At 40.9% G+C, this 18,520-nt stretch overlaps 1 protein-coding gene across 1 annotated transcript; it reads left to right on the top strand.

Annotated features, from left to right (window-relative positions):
* Nucleotides 1–1,438: 1,438 nt before the first annotated feature.
* Nucleotides 1,439–17,741, top strand: LOC120064101 (syntaxin-18-like). The gene is made up of 11 exons (XM_039014456.1): nt 1,439–1,637; nt 13,212–13,279; nt 14,401–14,516; nt 14,639–14,716; nt 14,824–14,890; nt 15,207–15,325; nt 15,774–15,871; nt 16,012–16,070; nt 16,175–16,244; nt 16,376–16,456; nt 16,681–17,741. Exons 1-11 carry the CDS (start codon nt 1,485–1,487, stop codon nt 16,774–16,776), a joined length of 1,005 nt encoding a protein of 334 aa, XP_038870384.1. The 5' UTR covers nt 1,439–1,484; the 3' UTR covers nt 16,777–17,741.
* The last annotated feature ends 779 nt before the right edge of the window (nt 17,742–18,520 follow it).

Raw genomic sequence — 18,520 nt, 5'->3', positions numbered from 1 at the left:
ACTAACAGAAAACTGGAGACTCAAACATTAGGGGAACATTACGGATAACATTACAAAAACATTATCGCCCTAGAATTGTTAGCTTGGTCTATGCTTTAGCAAAATGTATTCATACGTTTTAAAATGTGGTTAATGTACATTCTAAACATTAAGACCACCCTTGCATAAGAGTCAGCAACTCTTCCACAGAATATTGGGGTGAAATACATGCTATTCATTTTATTATTTTTCTTTTGCACTTTTGATCCCTAGATAGTCTTTTACTGGAATGCTGCACACTTGTCAAAGATTTTTTATAACTCATTGTTCTACAGTATCTGTGCTTAATTATACAACGGGTGGTTCTAATCCTGAATATTGGTTGGTTAAAACCACATTCCAGCATATTTACTCTGTTCCATCTGACTGCGCAATCCACTGTCTCATCAGCCCAGCCAGGCAATTTATAAACTTGATCTCCACTATAAAAAGCATCTAGACATTATCTCACATTGCACACTAACATTTAGTTTTCAACAGTGGACATTAGTGTATAAACCTTGCTATCTGTCTCTCCGACATTTGCAACATTGTTTCAATATTCAAATTCGATCTCCAGCTGTCCCATAGTAATGAACGTGTCGGCAGTCTGGATGAGACAGACAGGCATTTTTATGGATATGTACAAAGAAATGTAAATTAAAAAAGGTAAAACAAAATGAAGTGCAGCTAGTTTGCATTCTTTCCAGCTTCAGTTTGAAGTGATTGTGTTAGCTGTGTTGTTGGCTAGCTCCTCTGAAAAACAGTGTCCTGATGAAAGATCACATTTTCTATACCAGGCGAAATCGCGCCTCATTAGCTCATTGTAATGGATGCGTTGAAATACATCTCACTAGAAAACAGGTTAAACAAATGCAAATGCAGCTACTGGTGTTATTCTGGCTGCACTGTTTGACATGACTGTAAATGAACTGTAGTTGGCTAGCTAGCAAGCAAGGGATAAGAACGTTGGCAGCCAGTATGGCAATGGAACATTTAGAACGAATGTCTGGGTCGCGTCCATAGACACAGAACAAAAAGACTGAACAACTGGGTCGCAGCTCTGGCAACTGAATCGATAGAACAAATGGCTTGGGTAGCAACCCTAAATTTGTGTCAGGACTGTATCTTGTGGAAGGATAAAATACTATGAATAAATTCAACAAAATAACTTTTTTTATGAAAATATGTCAATCATTATTTGAATATGTTGGTAACCTTTTGTATAAAAGTGATAATGCCCTCGAACCCGGTGTTTGGAGGATATATTTGCACGGTTTGCCGACCATCGACTTAGTCTCGGGCCTAACAACATCCTGCCAATATATCCTCCAAACACCGGCATTGTCACTAAAGTGGCCAACCATGCATGTTTGGAACGCACCCATGCGTCGCAAAAATATGACGTTGAATGTGGTGACGTGTCGCTGTTGACAGTGGCGTGTACTGCCGTGCTACTGACAGAAATGGCTGTTGATATAACTTTACTGTTCAAAGCCAGTGTCAAAACGGTAAAAACCCGAAATAAAGCTATCGGAGTAGGGTTTGATTTGCCGAAAGATGAAATCTTCAAGAAGAGCAGACCCAAACATGGATTTTCTCTCAAGGCGAAGGAAGTGGTGAGTGACATTCACTGCACAGGCTAACGTTTGCCTTGCTAGCTAACGTTAGTTAATGTAGCTAATTTATTTTAATAACAGTTGTGTAGAGATGGAAATTAATAGAGTTCGGTACCGTTATAGCTAATGGTAGCTAGCTAGCTCGTCAGTTAGCTAACGTTAGCCGAGTCAGAGGCTAGCGTGCTAACGACATTAGTCAAACGTATCTGGAAGTCATGAAAGTTAACACCTAACGTTAACTAACAACTAGCCAGCTATCTAAAAAGGTCTAGGTCTATGATGTGCTCGCTACTTATATCGACCTCTAAGTAACCAATAATACTTTGCTCAAACGTTCAGAACTTGGCATGTAACTTAGCTAGCTACCTACTACTTTTTGCATTTGACAGGTTAGTGGTGTGTTCCGGAACGCCTACATACAGTCAGTGTATTCTACTAGCTAGATAGTTACACATTTTCTCGGTGTAGCCAGCTACATTTCCTAATGTTTTTCTTAAAGTTTATTGCATTTCCCGGAGATAAGTAGGCTGGCTACACCGAGAAAAGTAGCTACAGTCAGAGCGCTGTCTGCTGATAGAATGCCTATTTGTGAATTCTCATCCAAGTGGAAGAAATGCAACTGAAACACACAATTAGTCTGATGCCGAGCAGAAATTACAATAAGAACCATTTTAGATATGCGTTTACAAAACGCAGCAAGATATTTATTATGCGTTATAATTTTTTCCTGCATGAAAAATGAAGAATTCTGCGTTAACATGACCCCTAAATGTTTTACTTACTAGTTAGCTAAGTAAGTGGCTGAATTAATAAGGTGATATTGTGTCATCTTTTTGCCGTGTTTGAGAAGTCAAATCCCTTTAGATAAGTTATCTTTTGATTTCCTTGCGTTCCAAAATGTGGAATAAGTGGAGGGTATATGAGTACTTTTTGAATGCACTGTAGGTAGGGGGTAAAGTGACTGGGCAACAGGATAGAAAATAGACAATACCAGTGTATGTGCTGAGTGGGAAAGTGTGTGGCATCAGTATGCATATGTGTTTGTGGGCATACAGTGCATTCGGAAAGTATTCAGACCCCTTTATTTTTCCCCACATTTTGTTACGTTACAGCCTTGTTCAAAAATGGATTAAGTTGTATTTTTCCTCATCAATCTACACAAAATATCCCATAATGACAAAGCAAAAACAGGTTTTTAGAAATTTTGGCAAATGTATTAAAAATGGAAATATCACATTTACACAAGTATTCAGACCCTTTACCCAATACTTTTTTGAAGCACATTTTGCAGTGATTACAGCCTCTAGTCTTCTTGGGTATGACGCTACAAGCTTGGCACACCTGTATTTGGGGAGTTTTTCGCATTCTTCTCTGCAGATCCTCTCAAGCTCTGTCAAGTTGGATGAGGAGCGTTGCTGCACAGCTATTTTCAGGTCTCTCCGGAGATGTGCAATCGGGTTCAAGTCCGGGCTCTGGCTGGGTCACTCAAGGACATTCAGAGACTTGTCCCGATGCCACTCCTGCATTGTCTTGGCAGTGTGCTTGGGTCTTTGTCCTGTTGGAAGGTGAACGTTCGCCCCAGTCTGAGGTCCTAAGCGCTCTGGAGCGGGTTTTCATCAAGAATCTCTCTATGCTTTGCTCTGTTCCTTTTCCTCGATCCTGACTAGTCTCCCAGTCCCTGCTGCTGATCCTGCCACCACCATGCTTCACCGTAGGGATGGTATTGGCCAAATGATGAGCGGTGCCTGGTTTCCTCCAGATGTGACGCTTGGCATTCAGGCCAGAGTTCAATCTTGGTTTCATCAGTCCAGAGAATCTTGTTTCTCATGGTCTGAGAGTCTTTAGGTGCCTTTTGGCAAACTCCAAGCAGGCTGTCATGTGCCTTTTTACTGAGGAGTGGCTTCCGTCTGGCCACTCTACCATAAAGACCTGATATGTGGGGTGCTACAGAGATTGTTGTCCTTCTGGAAGGTTTTCACATCTCCACAGAGGAACTCTGGCGCTCTGTCAGGGTGACCATCGGGTTCTTGGTCACCGTCCCTGACCAAGGCCCTTCTCCCGATTGCTCAGTTTGGCCGGGCGGCCAGCTCTCGGAAGAGTCTTGGTGGTTCTAAACTTCTTCCATTTAAGAATGATGGGGATCTTCAATGCTAAAGAAATGTTTTGGTACCCTTCCCCAGATATGTGCCTCAACACAATCCTGTCTCAGAGCTCTACAGACAATTCCTTCGACCTCATAGCTTAGTTTTTTCTCTGACATGCACTGTCAACTGTGGGACCTTTTATATAGACAGGTGTGTGCCTTTCCAAATCATGTCCAATCAATTGAATTTACTGCAGGTGAACTCCAAGTTGTAGAAACATCTCAAGGATGTTCAATGATAACAGGATGCATCTGAGCTCAATTTCGAGTCTCATAGCAAAGGGTCTGAATACTTATGTAAATAAGGTATTTGTTTTTTATATTTAATACATTTGCAAAAAATTCTTAACCTGTTTTCACTTTGTCATTATGGGGTATTGTGTATAAATTGCTGAGGATTCTTTTTAAAATACATTTTAGAATAAGGCTGTAACGTAACAAAATGTGAAGAGGTCTGAATACTTTGCCGAATGCACAGTATGTAGTGTGTGTTGGGTTGTCAGCGTAAGTATGTGTGGGTAGAGTCCAGTGTGTGTGCATAGAGTTAGTGTAAAAATCGGGTCAATGCAGATTAGAGGTCGACCGATTAATCGGAATGGCCGATTAATTAGGTCCGATTTCAAGTTTTCATAACAATCGGAAATCTGTATTTTTGGACACCGATTTGGACGATTTTTTATTTTTTATTTTTATTTTTTATTTTTTTACACCTTTATTTAACTAGGCAAGTCAGTTAAGAACACATTCTTATTTTCAATGACGGCCTAGGAACGGTGGGTTAACTGCCTCGTTCAGGGGCAGAACGACGGATTTTTACCTTGTCAGCTCGGGGGATTCAATCTTGCAACCTTACAGTTAACTAGTCCAACGCTCTAACCACCTGATTACATTGCACTCCACGAGGAGCCTGCCTGTTACACGAATGCAGTAGAAGCCAAGGTAAGTTGCTAGCTAGCATTAAAGTTATCTTATAAAAAACAATCAATCAATCATAATCACTAGTTATAACTACACATGGTTGATGATATTACTAGTTTTTCTAGGTTGTCCTGCGTTGCATATAATCGATGCAGTGCGTATCGTTGCTCCAATGTGTACCTAACCATGAACATCAATGCCTTTCTTAAAATCAATACACAGAAGTATACATTTTTAAACCTGCATATTTAGCTAAAAGAAATCCAGGTTAGCAGGCAATATTAACCAGGTGAAATTGTGTCACTTCTCTTGCGTTCATTGCACGCAGAGTCAGTGTATATGCAACAGTTTTGGCCGCCTAATTTGCCAGAATTTTACGTAATTATCACATAACATTGAAGGTTGTGCAATGTAACAGGAATATTTAGACTTATGGATGCCACCCGTTAGATAAAATACGGAACGGTTCTGTATTTCACTGAAAGAATAAACGTCTTGTTTTCGAGATGATAGTTTCCGGATTCTACCATATTAATGACCTAAGGCTCGTATTTTTGTGTGTTATTATGTTATAACTAAGTCTATGATTTGATAGAGCAGTCTGACTGAGCGGTGGTAGGCAGCAGCAGGCTCGTAAGCATTCATTCAAACAGCGCTTTCCTGCGTTTTGCCAGAAGCTCTTCGTTGTGCTTCAAGCCTATCAACTCCCGAGATTAGGCTGGTGTAACCGATGTGAAATGGCTAGCTAGTTAGCGGTGTGCGCGCTAATAGCGTTTCAAACGTCACTCGCTCTGAGACTTGGAGTAGTTATTCCGCTTGTTCTGCATGGGTAACGCTGCTTCGAGGGTGGCTGTTGTCGTTGTGTTCCTGGTTCGAGCCCAGGTAGGAGCGAGGAGAGGGATGGAAGCTATACTGTTACACTGGCAATACTAAAGTGCCTATAAGAACATCCAATAGTCAAAGGTTAATGAAATACAAATAGTATAGAGAGAAATAGTCCTATAATTCCTATAATAACTACAACCTAAAACTTCTTACCTGGGAATATTGAAGACGCATGTTAAAAGGAACCACCAGCTTTCATATGTTCTCATGTTCTGAGCAAGGAACTTAAACGTTAGCTTTCTTACATGGCACATTGCACTTTTACTTTCTTCTCCAACACTTTGTTTTTGCATTATTTAAACCAAATTGAATATGTTTCATTATTTATTTGAGGCTAAATTGATTTTATTGATGTATTATATTAAGTTAAAATAAGTGTTCATTCAGTATTGTTGTAATTGTCATTATTACAACAAAAACAAAAAAAATCGTCCGATTAATCGGTATCGGCTTTTTTGGTCCTCCAATAACCGGTATCGGCGTTGAAAAATCATAATCGGTCGACCTCTTAATGCAGATACTCCGGGTAGCCATTGAATTAGCTATAACCTGTCTCGTTTGTTAGTCTTATGGCTTGGGGTAGAAAGCTGTTCAGGGTCCTGTTGATTCCAGACTTAGTACTTAGTGCATTAGTACCGCTTGCTGTGCTGTAGCAGAGAGAACAGTCTGGCTTGGGCGGCTGGAGTCTGAAAATGTTTTGGGCCTTCCTTGATTAAAGCCAGTTCCAATGTTAGGGGATAGCCTAATATGAAACACCCAGTGATGGACAGTCCTGATGAGAGGCTGTGTTTTTTACCCCCACATCTTCCTCTTTAAAAAAATAAATAATAATTAACATTTTTTTTTTTACATGTCATTCAAATGCAGTAGGTTGGGGATAGATCCGTGGATCCTAGATCTGTGGTCTTCCTGGACTTTCAGACTCTCACCCACCACATAGTCGCGACCCATCATTGGTGTAGAAATAAAGAGGGCTCATTGAAAGCGACTGGCAAATAGAATAAGTGCGCCACATGCAGCGTGACCACTATGCAGAAGTGAGTATCATGGATACAAGCCCTATCAAAGGCACCTTGAAGAACTCCTCTGGATTTCCCCAGGGACATCAGCTCTTGATCCATACCTGATGTCCCCACCAACCATAGCCAGGAGAAACAAGCCCAGTCACTCAGCTCCACACAACTATGCTTTGTTATGCCTCTCGCACCCCTGTTGCAATGATATTGGAAATGATGGTTTAATGAAAGCAGGGATGCTGATTTGAGGAAACTCAAACCTAGCCTGTGGTGCACCCCCCGACCCTGGGCCCCCACCCTCCCGCTGTCTCCCCTGTGCTACCGATATCATCTGAAACGATCTTGGTGAACCAATGTTTGGAGGAATTGAAATTTTGGAATGTCCTCACTGCATACAGTTATGTGGTGGTTTTCATCTGCCCCCACCCCCTCATCCTTTTCTCTGTAAGACTTCAGATACAGGATCCATTTTTTTTTCTGTGTGCGAGCCCTCTCTTTACATGTTTGATTCCATAAACATGCTGCAATAACATTTTCTTTCAGCTTTCTAACAATTTCTTGAGGAAAGCCGATCCTCCCAAGAGCCAGTGATTAAAGGTGGAAGATCAAAGCAGAGAAAACATTAAATTAGGTCCCAAGTAACAATGTTGACGGCCGGCCCCTAATGCTGAACAGATGTGGGCGCCCTCCAAGACATGCACTGCCTTCTCAGTTCCCAGTGACACTTCACAAAACAGATAGGGAGGAAAACTTCAAAGTAAACAAATATAAAGTAGCATGTATGGGTTGTTTTTTCCCCCTCAAAACTTTACCCTTTGCAGAAAGTGAACATATTTTTTATGGCGAAGCAAAAGGCTTGATGGACTAGTAAGAACGGCTAGTAAGTGTCTGAGGTGCGGTGATCGGGAGGGAATCTTTTACCTCGGGTCGGTTTGAGGTACTGTGATCTCAGTTTCACCGCTCCCCTCATCTCCACAGCAGGCTGCTCTTCTCGTGTTTAAATGCAGGAGGTCACCCCGAAATTGTTCAAATCAACAGCACCGTTCCACAATGGACCGCTTTTTACTGTTTTCTTTGAATGTCCAAAAAGTGAGGTGATCAGCCAGCACTTAGAAATATGCGTTTATTACCTAACTCGAGCGAGGTAGGGGTTGCCCTCTCATGGCGTATTTTGAAATGGAAATGATAATCTGGTATATTCTCAAAACATTGAGTTACATTTTGATAACCTGGGTCCATTTCAGACATAATTGTTCTGTTCGCAAGTGAACTGTGAATGTCTGAGAAATTCCCTAAAACTGTCTCTCCTATTGGGGGAAAAACACTTTCTGGCAAAATATAAAGTTTTGAAGTGCTTACACAGGGCAGTAAATGTGATGCTTTGATGGAATGTAGCTGCTCTAAAATTAGAAAGCCATAGTCTAACTGTTAGGCTAAGAGATAAGGTACAAGCCTAGGCTATATTTGTTGGCCCCATTACCTGAGAATCACACGCCTAATTTGAACAAATCTCTTCACCCCATTTTCTTACTCTTCTCCCTGTTGACACAGAGCAAGTTTTTGCATGTCACCCCACAATAATTGCCATGAACCTGCATCTGCTGTCATGATCAGTGGTTTATGTTTTGTAGTCTCACTAGTCTTCATTATCTCCCACAAAGTATTTTTTTTAAATATCTATATTTCACTCACTCAACTGCAAATGTATTCTCTCACCATCAGGTTGGGATTTGAGGGGATTTACCTGATCTGAATGTCCTGCTAAACACTGTCTTTACCAGTTGGTTTAATCTCTGCTCTGTTTTCGCACGGAGGCCAGGAAAATAGAATTTTGAGGCATCAAATGCAAGTGCGGAATACAATCTTATCTAGCATTTGCCCACAGACATCTCAAGAAAGGGGATTTTGCCAGTTTAGCAAAAAAATAAAATAAATAAAGTGTCATATGGAGACGTAAATGCACAAACACAGGTCTGTGGACGAGTGTCAAACTTAGGGGGCAGCGAGATGAAATCCAGATACTTGGCAGACTAAACAGTGTAATTGTAACAAAAATACTGTACTGCTTCAGAGACACAGGCTTTATAGGCAAAATTCAGATTGATATGAGCCATAACGGCATTATTTAATTAAGCAATGAGGCTCATTCCTTGACAAATAGGCCTAGGCCACATAAGACAATAAGTAATCTATAGGATAATTGATTACTCAAACATTCTCAATTAGGATATTATTTAACATATCTGTATTAAAATACACAGAAAAATGTCCTCAATCACAAACTAGGGAACATCCACGCTCAGGGACAACCAGAACAAACCTTAGAGGGAAAGTGACTTTTCTCAAAACAACTGTAAAAGGTTTCAGGGCTTTTGTAATAGGCCAAACAAAAGTTGTTGCATGAAAGCTTACTTCATTTTTAAAATGATTTTCACTGCATCATTTGTTCCGTACAAATGCTGTCTTGAATTAAAAGAAAATTGTACCTACTCACAGAAGGCTGCGAAGCTGAAACATTTGTGTACGCTATCCCTGATGCAATGAAAATACTAATTTTAAAAAATGAAGTAAGCTTTATGCGACATCTTTTTAAGTGCGGACCCATTAGACCTTTTTGTTTGAATGAATTTGCAGGATTTACGCACCAGCCAAGCTTCTGGGAAAGCGCGATGGTCCCCTTTTTAATTTTTTTTGTGATAGGCCAACCTGCCTTTTTCACAAAGACACAATAAACATTGAACATGTGTCAAAGAATTAGGCAAACCTAATTACCAGTTAACATTTACATTTGGGTAGCCTACATTTAGTTTAATCTAGTCTGTTCTACTGTGGGCACCGTATACACAGGCCTTGAGGAGAATGTGTCCATCTGTGTGTTTCATTAATGAATCCCTGAAGTGCAACAAAACCAAACATTAGTGTTGCTCAACTACCCAACAAACAACACAACATTCGGGTTTGTTAGTCATGTTTTCCATCAAAGTTAAAATGAAAGACTGGGCTAAAATAAGTGAAGGGGGTAGAGGTTCCGAGGGGCTGAGGGGAAGTCTGATGTGTTCCCAATTTCTTTCTTTCTCAATGAAGCTAGAATATGACATTGTTCACGTCCATTGTAGTCAGGAGAGAGCGCTGCTTTGAACAGGATAAACCTCAGAGCCTTTGTTCATCAATTGGACACGTTGCAAAAACTCGACATCTGACATTAGAGCAAAAGGAGAACGACAGTGGTCTCCTAGTTAAAAGTATACTTTGTTCTTTGTTTATGCTGCATTGAAGTATGTGACTCAAAAATCCGATTGGATGGCATGAAAACTCGTGGACTACCGTACGTTGCTTGGCAGTTGGCCTGGCGAGCTGGTTAGAAGAACACGCTAACTTACGGCCAAGATTTTTAACTGAATAAATAAAGCACTTTGAACCACAAAGTGGACCCAGTGGATGGTATTTTGTGGCAGAATTTGCTGTCGTCATCTCATTGAAAACAGTGACATCCGGTATCATCCTGCCGCCATGAGTCTGCTATGTGAACACCGCAGTATTTCATAGGCCTAGTTTTAACTAAAACCAGAAAAATTATTTTGCTTTTAATTTATTTTTCTCTATTTCTTTTGAAATCTGAGATGTTTAGATATGTTTGTTGTAGTCCAGATTATTTTTTTAAAGCTCCTAGATTGCCTTTGAATGCGAGTGTAGATTATTGACTGTGTTGCTGTGACTGACCAGAAATCTCAATTTCTAATACACAAGAGTAAGACGTAAATGCAGTGAAAAGATCTATGTGGCGACGTCCCCTCCACTGCAAAGAGCTTTAAGTGTTTCTCATAGTGTCTTCTTTGAACAATTAGGCTAGTTATGGTCTATAGATCTCAAATCAGATTTGGACAGGCTTCAAAATGGGCAGCTAGGGGTCAAGCAATGGAGTCTGGGTGATCATTATCAAATTATCTTAGTTACCTGGTTTTAGTCAAATAAAGAGCCTGCCCTGACTGACTTAAGAAAAAATCAGCTGACTAAGCCTTTAAAAATGTGTTTGAATAATAATGCACTGTGATGGTTTGTTTGCGCTTCGTACAGGCTGAGGGGCAGGAGAGAGTGAGAAGATAAAGTGGGGGTCCTTGATGATGATGAGATTAGATGTAGCCCGGCAGACTGTCTCCTCCTGCTGCCTCGCTCCAAACACAACATACGCGCACAAGCACATTCATATACATTCGCATACTTTGGCAGGGACACACACGCACTCTCCTCCAGCCGCAAGCACAAGGCTACCCCCTTCCTCATTGTTTAGGTATTACTAGCTCTTTAGAGTCTTAAGTTACAAGAGCAATTGATCCCGGTGACCCTCTGCAAACCCTGGAGGTTGCAGTGGGAATCTGAGCCCAAATGTATACACACAGGAGACAGATCAAACCCCCCCCCAAACCAGCACTCTTGACATCTTCTCTCTTCTCCTCTGTTCTCTCCTGAAAGCCAGTAGGGCTCCAAACTGGCAGCCTATTGCTATCTGCTGGTGAGAAGGTGTGTTACAAAAGCAGAAGAATGTAGTGACTCTTGAGTTGTAGGCCAAATTAGCATGATATGGGTTTATAGCTGCGATTATATAGTGAGTGTCTGGGAGAAGAGGAAAATAAAGACACTCAGGCCCCCGAGGATTGGAGTTGCCCATCCCAGACAGGGCATTCGTCTTGAATCTAGCAAGACAGCAGACAACAACACAGACAGCAGACAGCAGACAACAACATACCCCTGCCTTTCAACCATGGGAACGTTGTGCTTCACTCAACCCCTTCCCAAGTGCTCTGAACACCGATTAACTTTTGACCCCTGATAATTGTATTATTACAAGGGTCGACTCACCGCCACAGCCCTTTACTCGGTTATCTTAAACCTGCTCTGTTCTAATTGCTCTGAAGCAATGTCACACCTCGAGTCATCTATGCTTATTTGCTTTCTAGGAGAGGTGATGGGTTTCAAGCAAATTGTAGCTCTGTATTTATTTATTTTTATTTATTTTTAACCTTTTCTTTTCAAAGTCCTGTCGTTTTTCTTCTCGTTGATATTTTTTAGAGTCACCATTAGAGACCAAGACCCAGGTCGTGCTTTACCACTGCAGCAATTTGGTAATTACGGTCATTAGAAGGGAAAAAACTGGACCAAAGACGGCGTAGTTTGGCTTTAGAAAAATAATCCCGCTCGCCCTGGGTCTCTGTCACAGTCGAACTCATTGTGTCATTTTCAACATGGCGCTTGTCTGGATTCTCTCATAGGTTTTTTTTTTCTCTTATATTTTCGCCAACAGAGCCTGCTGTGTGTGTAGTCTGTCCTTCTTGCGCTCCGCTCTGTGGATGGGGAAGCAATTAGGGGTTTTTCGATGTTAACCGAATTATAGGAGCAAATATTGGATTCCACCGAGTTTCCTCTGGTTTTCCTGTGCACACATCTTCCCGGACATTTTATCTATGATACATAGTCGACAGATTATACATTTCAGGCGTATTTAAATGTTTTCTGTCAGGGAGCTACAGTGTATAGAAGAGAATGATTTTATTTACAAGAGCTAGGCTATTTTAACGAGGAAATTGCCAGTTTGAATTTGGTATGTCTTGCCGTAAACCAATATTAATTCGTAAAATTCAGAATGGATAGAGCGAGACAGATGGACAAGGTGGCCTGTCACAGTCAATGAATGCTAAGTTTGGTCATTTTAAAGGAAGGCCTAACTTGAGACATGCAAGCAGGGCCTGAAACTAACTCTTTGGTCTACCAGTGAATGAATGAAATCCACCAACCTCTCAGACGTCTTTGCAGCATTCGGCTGTGCGAGACATCTAATATTGTCATCTTCAACCTAACGTTGTTCCTATGGATACACTCATAATGGCTTCCAGTCCACCCATTATGCCATTATTGACTTGTTGGACAACCATTCTATTCATTCTATTTCTATGGCAGCACATGCAGTCAGGAGCGGAGAAAATGTGTCAAAAAAAATAATGATATACATACATACATACATACATACATACATACATACATACATACATACATACATACAGTACCAGTCAAAAGTTTGGACACACCTACTGAGTAAAGGGTTTCTCTTTATTTTTTTTACTATTTTCTACATTGTAAAATAAAAGTGAAGATATCAAAACTATGAAATAAGACATATGGAATCATTTAGTAACCAAAAAAAGTGTTAAACAAATCAAAATATATTTGAGATTCTTCAAAGTAGCCACCCTTTGCCTTGATGACAGCTTTGCACACTCTTGGCATTCTCTCAACCAACTTTATGAGTTCGTCACCTGGAATGCATTTCAATTAACAGGTGTGCCTTGTTAAAAGTTAATTTGGGGAATTTCTTTCTTTCTTAATGCGTTTAAGTCAATCAGTAGTGTTGTGGTATACAGAAGATAGCCCTATTTGGTAAAATACCAAGTCCATATTATGGCAAGAACAGCTCAAATAAGCAAAGAGAAACGACAGTCCATCATTACTTTAAGACATGACAGGGACAAAATCATGAAAGAAGATGTGGCCAACAAATAGAGAGCGAAACATGAAGACATTGATAGACTTCTCTAATGTGTTTTCTCTTCATTTTGACAGATCTCCAACATCACCAAGCTGAAAGACTTCCTGCTGCAGCACAGGAAGGACTATGTGAATGCTGGAAGGTAATCCTCGTCTCAGGTCACCAAACCCTGTCCTTTTTACTGTCTGTTTTCAACAGTGACTTTCATGTGGATATAAGATGTAGGGCTAATCCCTTTTCACATGTTTGGCCTAAAGAAAATCCTCCAGGAAGGGTTCAGCTCGGCCTCCATGTGGATTGGGATGTATCTAACCTTTTGCCAACTTGATTGAGCCTTTTCCTCTTTGAAACATCAGTCTCATAAAGGATCCAAAAAAGGTTTTAACCTTCTCAACCCGAGAGCCTTCATTGTCAAAGAAGTAGATGGCATTAACTAATCACCATAAGCCTAAGCAGTAGTTATATAGGCTTAGGGGCTAAAGTGGCCGGAGCTACTCTCTGTCTGTCTCTGTCTGTCTCTGTCTGTCTGTCTGTCTACAGAGTTGACTGCAGGCTGTGTTGCAGGCTCTAAGGTCTGACTGGTCTAATTGAGGTGGGTGGTTGGGAAAGGCAGGCGCTGGCACAGGGTCAGTAGCGAGTGGGGTGGTCTTTTGGAGACTCAGTCTAATTGGGTGGAATAATTGAGCTGCAACCAAGTGAAGAGCAAATCACGCCCTGGGACTAATCATAGGCTTCATCTGGTCAAGGCCCCGAGGGCAGTGTGTGCGCGCTCGCAGGGCTGGCCTTGAAAAACGTTATCACATTTTCTTACCTTAGTTTAGAGGCAGCAATTTGGATCTATTAGCCCCCCCCCCCCCCCCCCCCCCAAAAAAAAAGAATGTGATTAAAAACCTGTCACATGCATTAAAAATGTGATAATAAAAACATATTATTAGTTTACATGGGAAGAAGTACATTGTGATCTTCCCATAGAATTGACTTAAGTATTTATTTTTATTATTTTTTATTAAACACTGCAAACACAGGAAAGGTCTGGGTGCCTTTTTCATGTTTCTTTGACAGAAAATGAGAAATGAGCATGTCAGTCATCCCAGAACTATCATTCTGAGGGAATGATCTATTAGCTATACAGTAGGAATCCACTAGAGGGCAACATAGGCTTAGCATTTTCATTTAATTGCACAGAATCTGCAGACCTAGTTTACAGCAGACCTGGGTCCAAATATGATTTGTTTCCTTTCAATTGCTTTGTGTGTTTTGTAGTCTCATCTCGTCAGACCTAACCCGGATGACAGACAATGAGCGAGACCAGATCGACCAGGATGCCCAGATCTTCATGAGAACCTGCTCTGAGGCCATCAAGCAGCTCCGCTCTGAAGGTGTGTGTGTGTGTGTGTGTGTGTGTGTGTGTGTGTGTGAATCCATTGGTTTGCATGTACTGGACATACTGTATAATGCACAATAATAAGAACCCTTTTGTCATTTGTTGTCGCCCTTCCAGCTGAGAAGCAGGTCATACCGACACAGATCAGAGAGCACAGGGGGGCGGTCCTCGACCTCATCGAGAAATATTTGAGAGGTGGGCTCATTGGCGACGTCACGATATATTTGACGTCGGTGCATATTGTAAGTACTTTGTAATAATGTCGACAATATCGGATTTCTGTTGATCATTCCTGTTTGCAGGAGTATGCAAGCTTTACTCCGAGCAGAGGGCTATACGAGTGAAGAGAGTGGTGGACAAGAAGAGACTGTGAGTGTTTTAAAGATCATTAAAAAAAAAATAATAATAATAATATTTACATTTTTTAACAAATTGCAATGGAAGGTTAAAAGTAATCGCATCTATTATGGAAAAAAATAACTTGAGTTATTCATTTATTGACAGAATTCTTGATTTCAGGGACCGTTGAGTTGAATTCTGATTTATTTGTGAATGATTCTTCATTCATTGACAACATTTTTGGCAGTAAGCTCTCTCCATAATATATGTTGTGGCCTCGCCTTGTGTTTTTTGGGGGGCTTTTAGGAAGCCTGACCTTGTCTTTGGTGTTTTGATATTATTCCAGGTCCAGACTAGAGCCAGAGCACCACCACAGTAGGGCGGCGGTAGAGAGAAGCTCACCGGCGGAGCAGAACAGCGAGGAGAAAACAGCTAAGGAGGAGAGCAGCAGCAGCGGCAGCGGTGGTGAGTACAGAGACCAAGACGAGTTCCCAAAGAGACTCTGGGTGGAAAGAACATCTATTTTGAGTCACTACAGCCGACTATTTATATAGTGTTTGTCTTTATTACAGCCCTACACATCTCTACATGTAACTTGTTATTCTCTCATGGATTTTCTTTTATTTACTACTACTGGTATAATCATTTGACATTTAGCGCTATTTGCACGTGGAAATCTTATAAGTGCCTAAAACTCAAATGTTTGAATGAAAATGGTCAACTTCTGTATTTAAAATAAAGCAAATTGGATAGAGGTAAAGGGATGGTTATGAAAGGAGTGACTTTGTGTGATAAAGGGAAATGGATAGAGCGGAAAATAAATGGCTATGACAGTCACAGGAGTGATTTGATGTTTGCGTGAGCTTGAATTGAAGACGGGATGTATTTCTCCCTTTTTGTTTTCTCCCTGAAGAGCGGAGCGTGACGGAGGTGCCGGAGAACAACGTGAGCCTGTGGGAGGAGGGCCAGGGCCGTGTGGAGGACGAGCTCTCGCCTGAGGAGATGCAGATGGTATGGAACTATGGAACAGAGATGTTGTGTATGCTTCTGTGCTCTCCCTCTCTCCAATGCATTGTGTTACTTCTATTATTGCCTTTATGTTGTTGTCTGATTCTACACAGCATTTACAATACATGTTTCACTCTGTCTAGTTTGAACAAGAGAACCAGAGGCTGGTGAGTGAGATGAGCAACCTAGTAGATGAAGTTAGGTGAGTGTCTAATCAGTCCTTCAGACCATTTTTTTACCACTACATTTCTAGATATGACTGAGGTGAAGCAAAGATGAAACAATCTCCTCCCTAATGTCTTTCAGGCAAATCGAGGGCAAGGTCGTCGAGATCTCGCGACTCCAGGAGATCTTTGCGGAGAAGGTGCTAATGCAAGTGAGTGACCTCCATTTGGCCATCCCTGAAGGAAAATGCCTCTATTGAAAAGAATGCCCATCCCACTTAATAAGGTGTTATTGATGTGTTATTAGTGTGTTACTTATTTCCTGTCGATGCATTGTTCACAGGAAACTGATATCGACAGTATCCATCAGCTAGTTGTGGGAGCCACTGAAAACGTTAAAGAGGGAAACGAGGACATCCGAGAGGTAATGGCAGGTTATGCTAAACAACCCCAGTAGTTTCCCCTACTCATTATACTGTATATTGTTGTATTTTTAGATTACGGCTGTATCCATAGATTTCCATTGGATATAACTTTTATTTAAAAAACATTTTTACCAAATATTTAGAACTGACTCGAGGTTGCTCAACACAGCCAGTGATCTGTTTTAGCTCTGTATGTTTCATTGTACGCTTAACTTGTTTCCAGGCCATCAAAAACAATGCTGGATTCCGTGTCTGGATCCTCTTCTTCCTTGTCATGTGCTCCTTCTCTCTGCTCTTCCTGGATTGGTACGACAGCTAACCCCCTGAACCTGGCAGAACCAGGAAGTGACATCAGCCCGGACCTAGCCCTAAGTGCTTATCACATTGAAGTATATGGTTGGATGGACAGTGTTGGGTCTAGGACCAGCTTTTCCTAACCCCCCCCCCCCCCCCCCCCCACACAGAAAACTGACCCCAGACCAGTGCTTTGATGACGACTTCACTACATGTCAACCGTACTCGAGCCACTAGAAGTCAGTGTAAACGCATGTTACTAGGTAACTCTTCCTGTTCAGCAAAGCACGCTATTGGCTGAATGCAAAGTGTTGTCATCCACCTGCACTGTGTATATATGGGCAGTCGGTATCGCATACATACTGACCACTATGCTTGTTATTGCATCAACAGCAACTGTCCTCTGCTGTCTTTCTCAAAGGAAGTAAGTGGTTTCTGAACTATTAGTCTGTCTATATCTGTATTGAGATCTTGATATTGTGTACTTATGCTTTGTTGAGATGAAGAAAATGTTTTTTAAACCCTTGTGGTCTTTCATATGTATTTATTTCAATGGTATGTACACATTTAGAAGATATTAGATAATTAAGCAATAAGGCCAGATGGGGTGTGGGATATCGCCAATATACCACGGCTAATGGCTGTTCTTACCCACGACGCAACGCGGAGTGCCTGGATACAGCCCTTAGCTGTGGTATAAATTTTTGTCATACCACAGCTTTCAGCCAATCAGCATTCAGGGCTCGAACCACCCGGTTAATAATTACTAATATACCATGAGTTAAGGCTAAGCTCTTGCAGATGGGATATTTTCAAGAATAGTTATTGAGTTACAATGAGCATGTAAGCCTTTTGTTTGTGTGAAGATAGTGGTTATGATCAATCAATGGGAGTATTTATGTGTTGTTATAACTCCACTTTGCACTTACACTGCTTGTGTAAAAACCTGGTCCTAACACCAATAAAATGAAGCATTGCTTGTGAATGACATTTTCCATTTATTTTCTTATTTCCCCAAATTACAGCAAGAAATCCACACTTTCACTAGTTGATATATTATATGGATTGTACTTCAGCCATTCTCTAGTCTAGTTCATGGCAAAACAATAGTATCCAGATTATATACAGATCTAGAAATCTGGGCCTATAGCATGAACCACGATCCAAAGAATTGGCTTTGGAAATGAGCATGAAGGAACTTCATCTCTTGTTTTACATATGATGGATTACTCTAAGGTTGATGTGAAATGTGTGCATTTTAATAGATATTTGGTTTACAGTTCAAAGCCAATCCATTTACCTCAATTGTCTCCAAAAAAACAGCATCAAATGTACTTCTGTTTAAATCATTGTATCATTGAAAAAACTAAAATGACATTTTTTATTTTTTTAAGCAATGAATATTTCTCCTGTCAAAGATGTCATTTTTTGAGTTGCATTGCACGCTTCCCTCAGTCTGGTATATCTGTATGACTTGACTGCCTTTTTAGGGTGACTGACAACTACAGAACCCTATTCAATGGCATTACACGTTACATTCAAGAGCAAGGCAAAAACATTCAGTATCAACAAGACATGGGATATGCTATGCAGTAACAATAAGCATTCACATGCTTTCTGAAGACCTTGACATGATCAGTGTCCACAATAAAGGTGAGCTCTACAGACAAATATAGTGAGCGTCATACCAGGGCCGTGTTCAGTATAGCACAGCGTTGCAAAGTGTTTTGAAACGGAAACAGAAAATGGGCATTTCTTATTGGACAAGT

This window comes from Salvelinus namaycush, chromosome 2 (assembly GCF_016432855.1).
Source record: "Salvelinus namaycush isolate Seneca chromosome 2, SaNama_1.0, whole genome shotgun sequence".
NCBI lineage: Eukaryota > Metazoa > Chordata > Actinopteri > Salmoniformes > Salmonidae > Salvelinus > Salvelinus namaycush.
The sequence above is the reverse complement of the archived record's forward strand: the minus strand, read 5'-3'. Positions and strand labels throughout refer to the sequence as shown.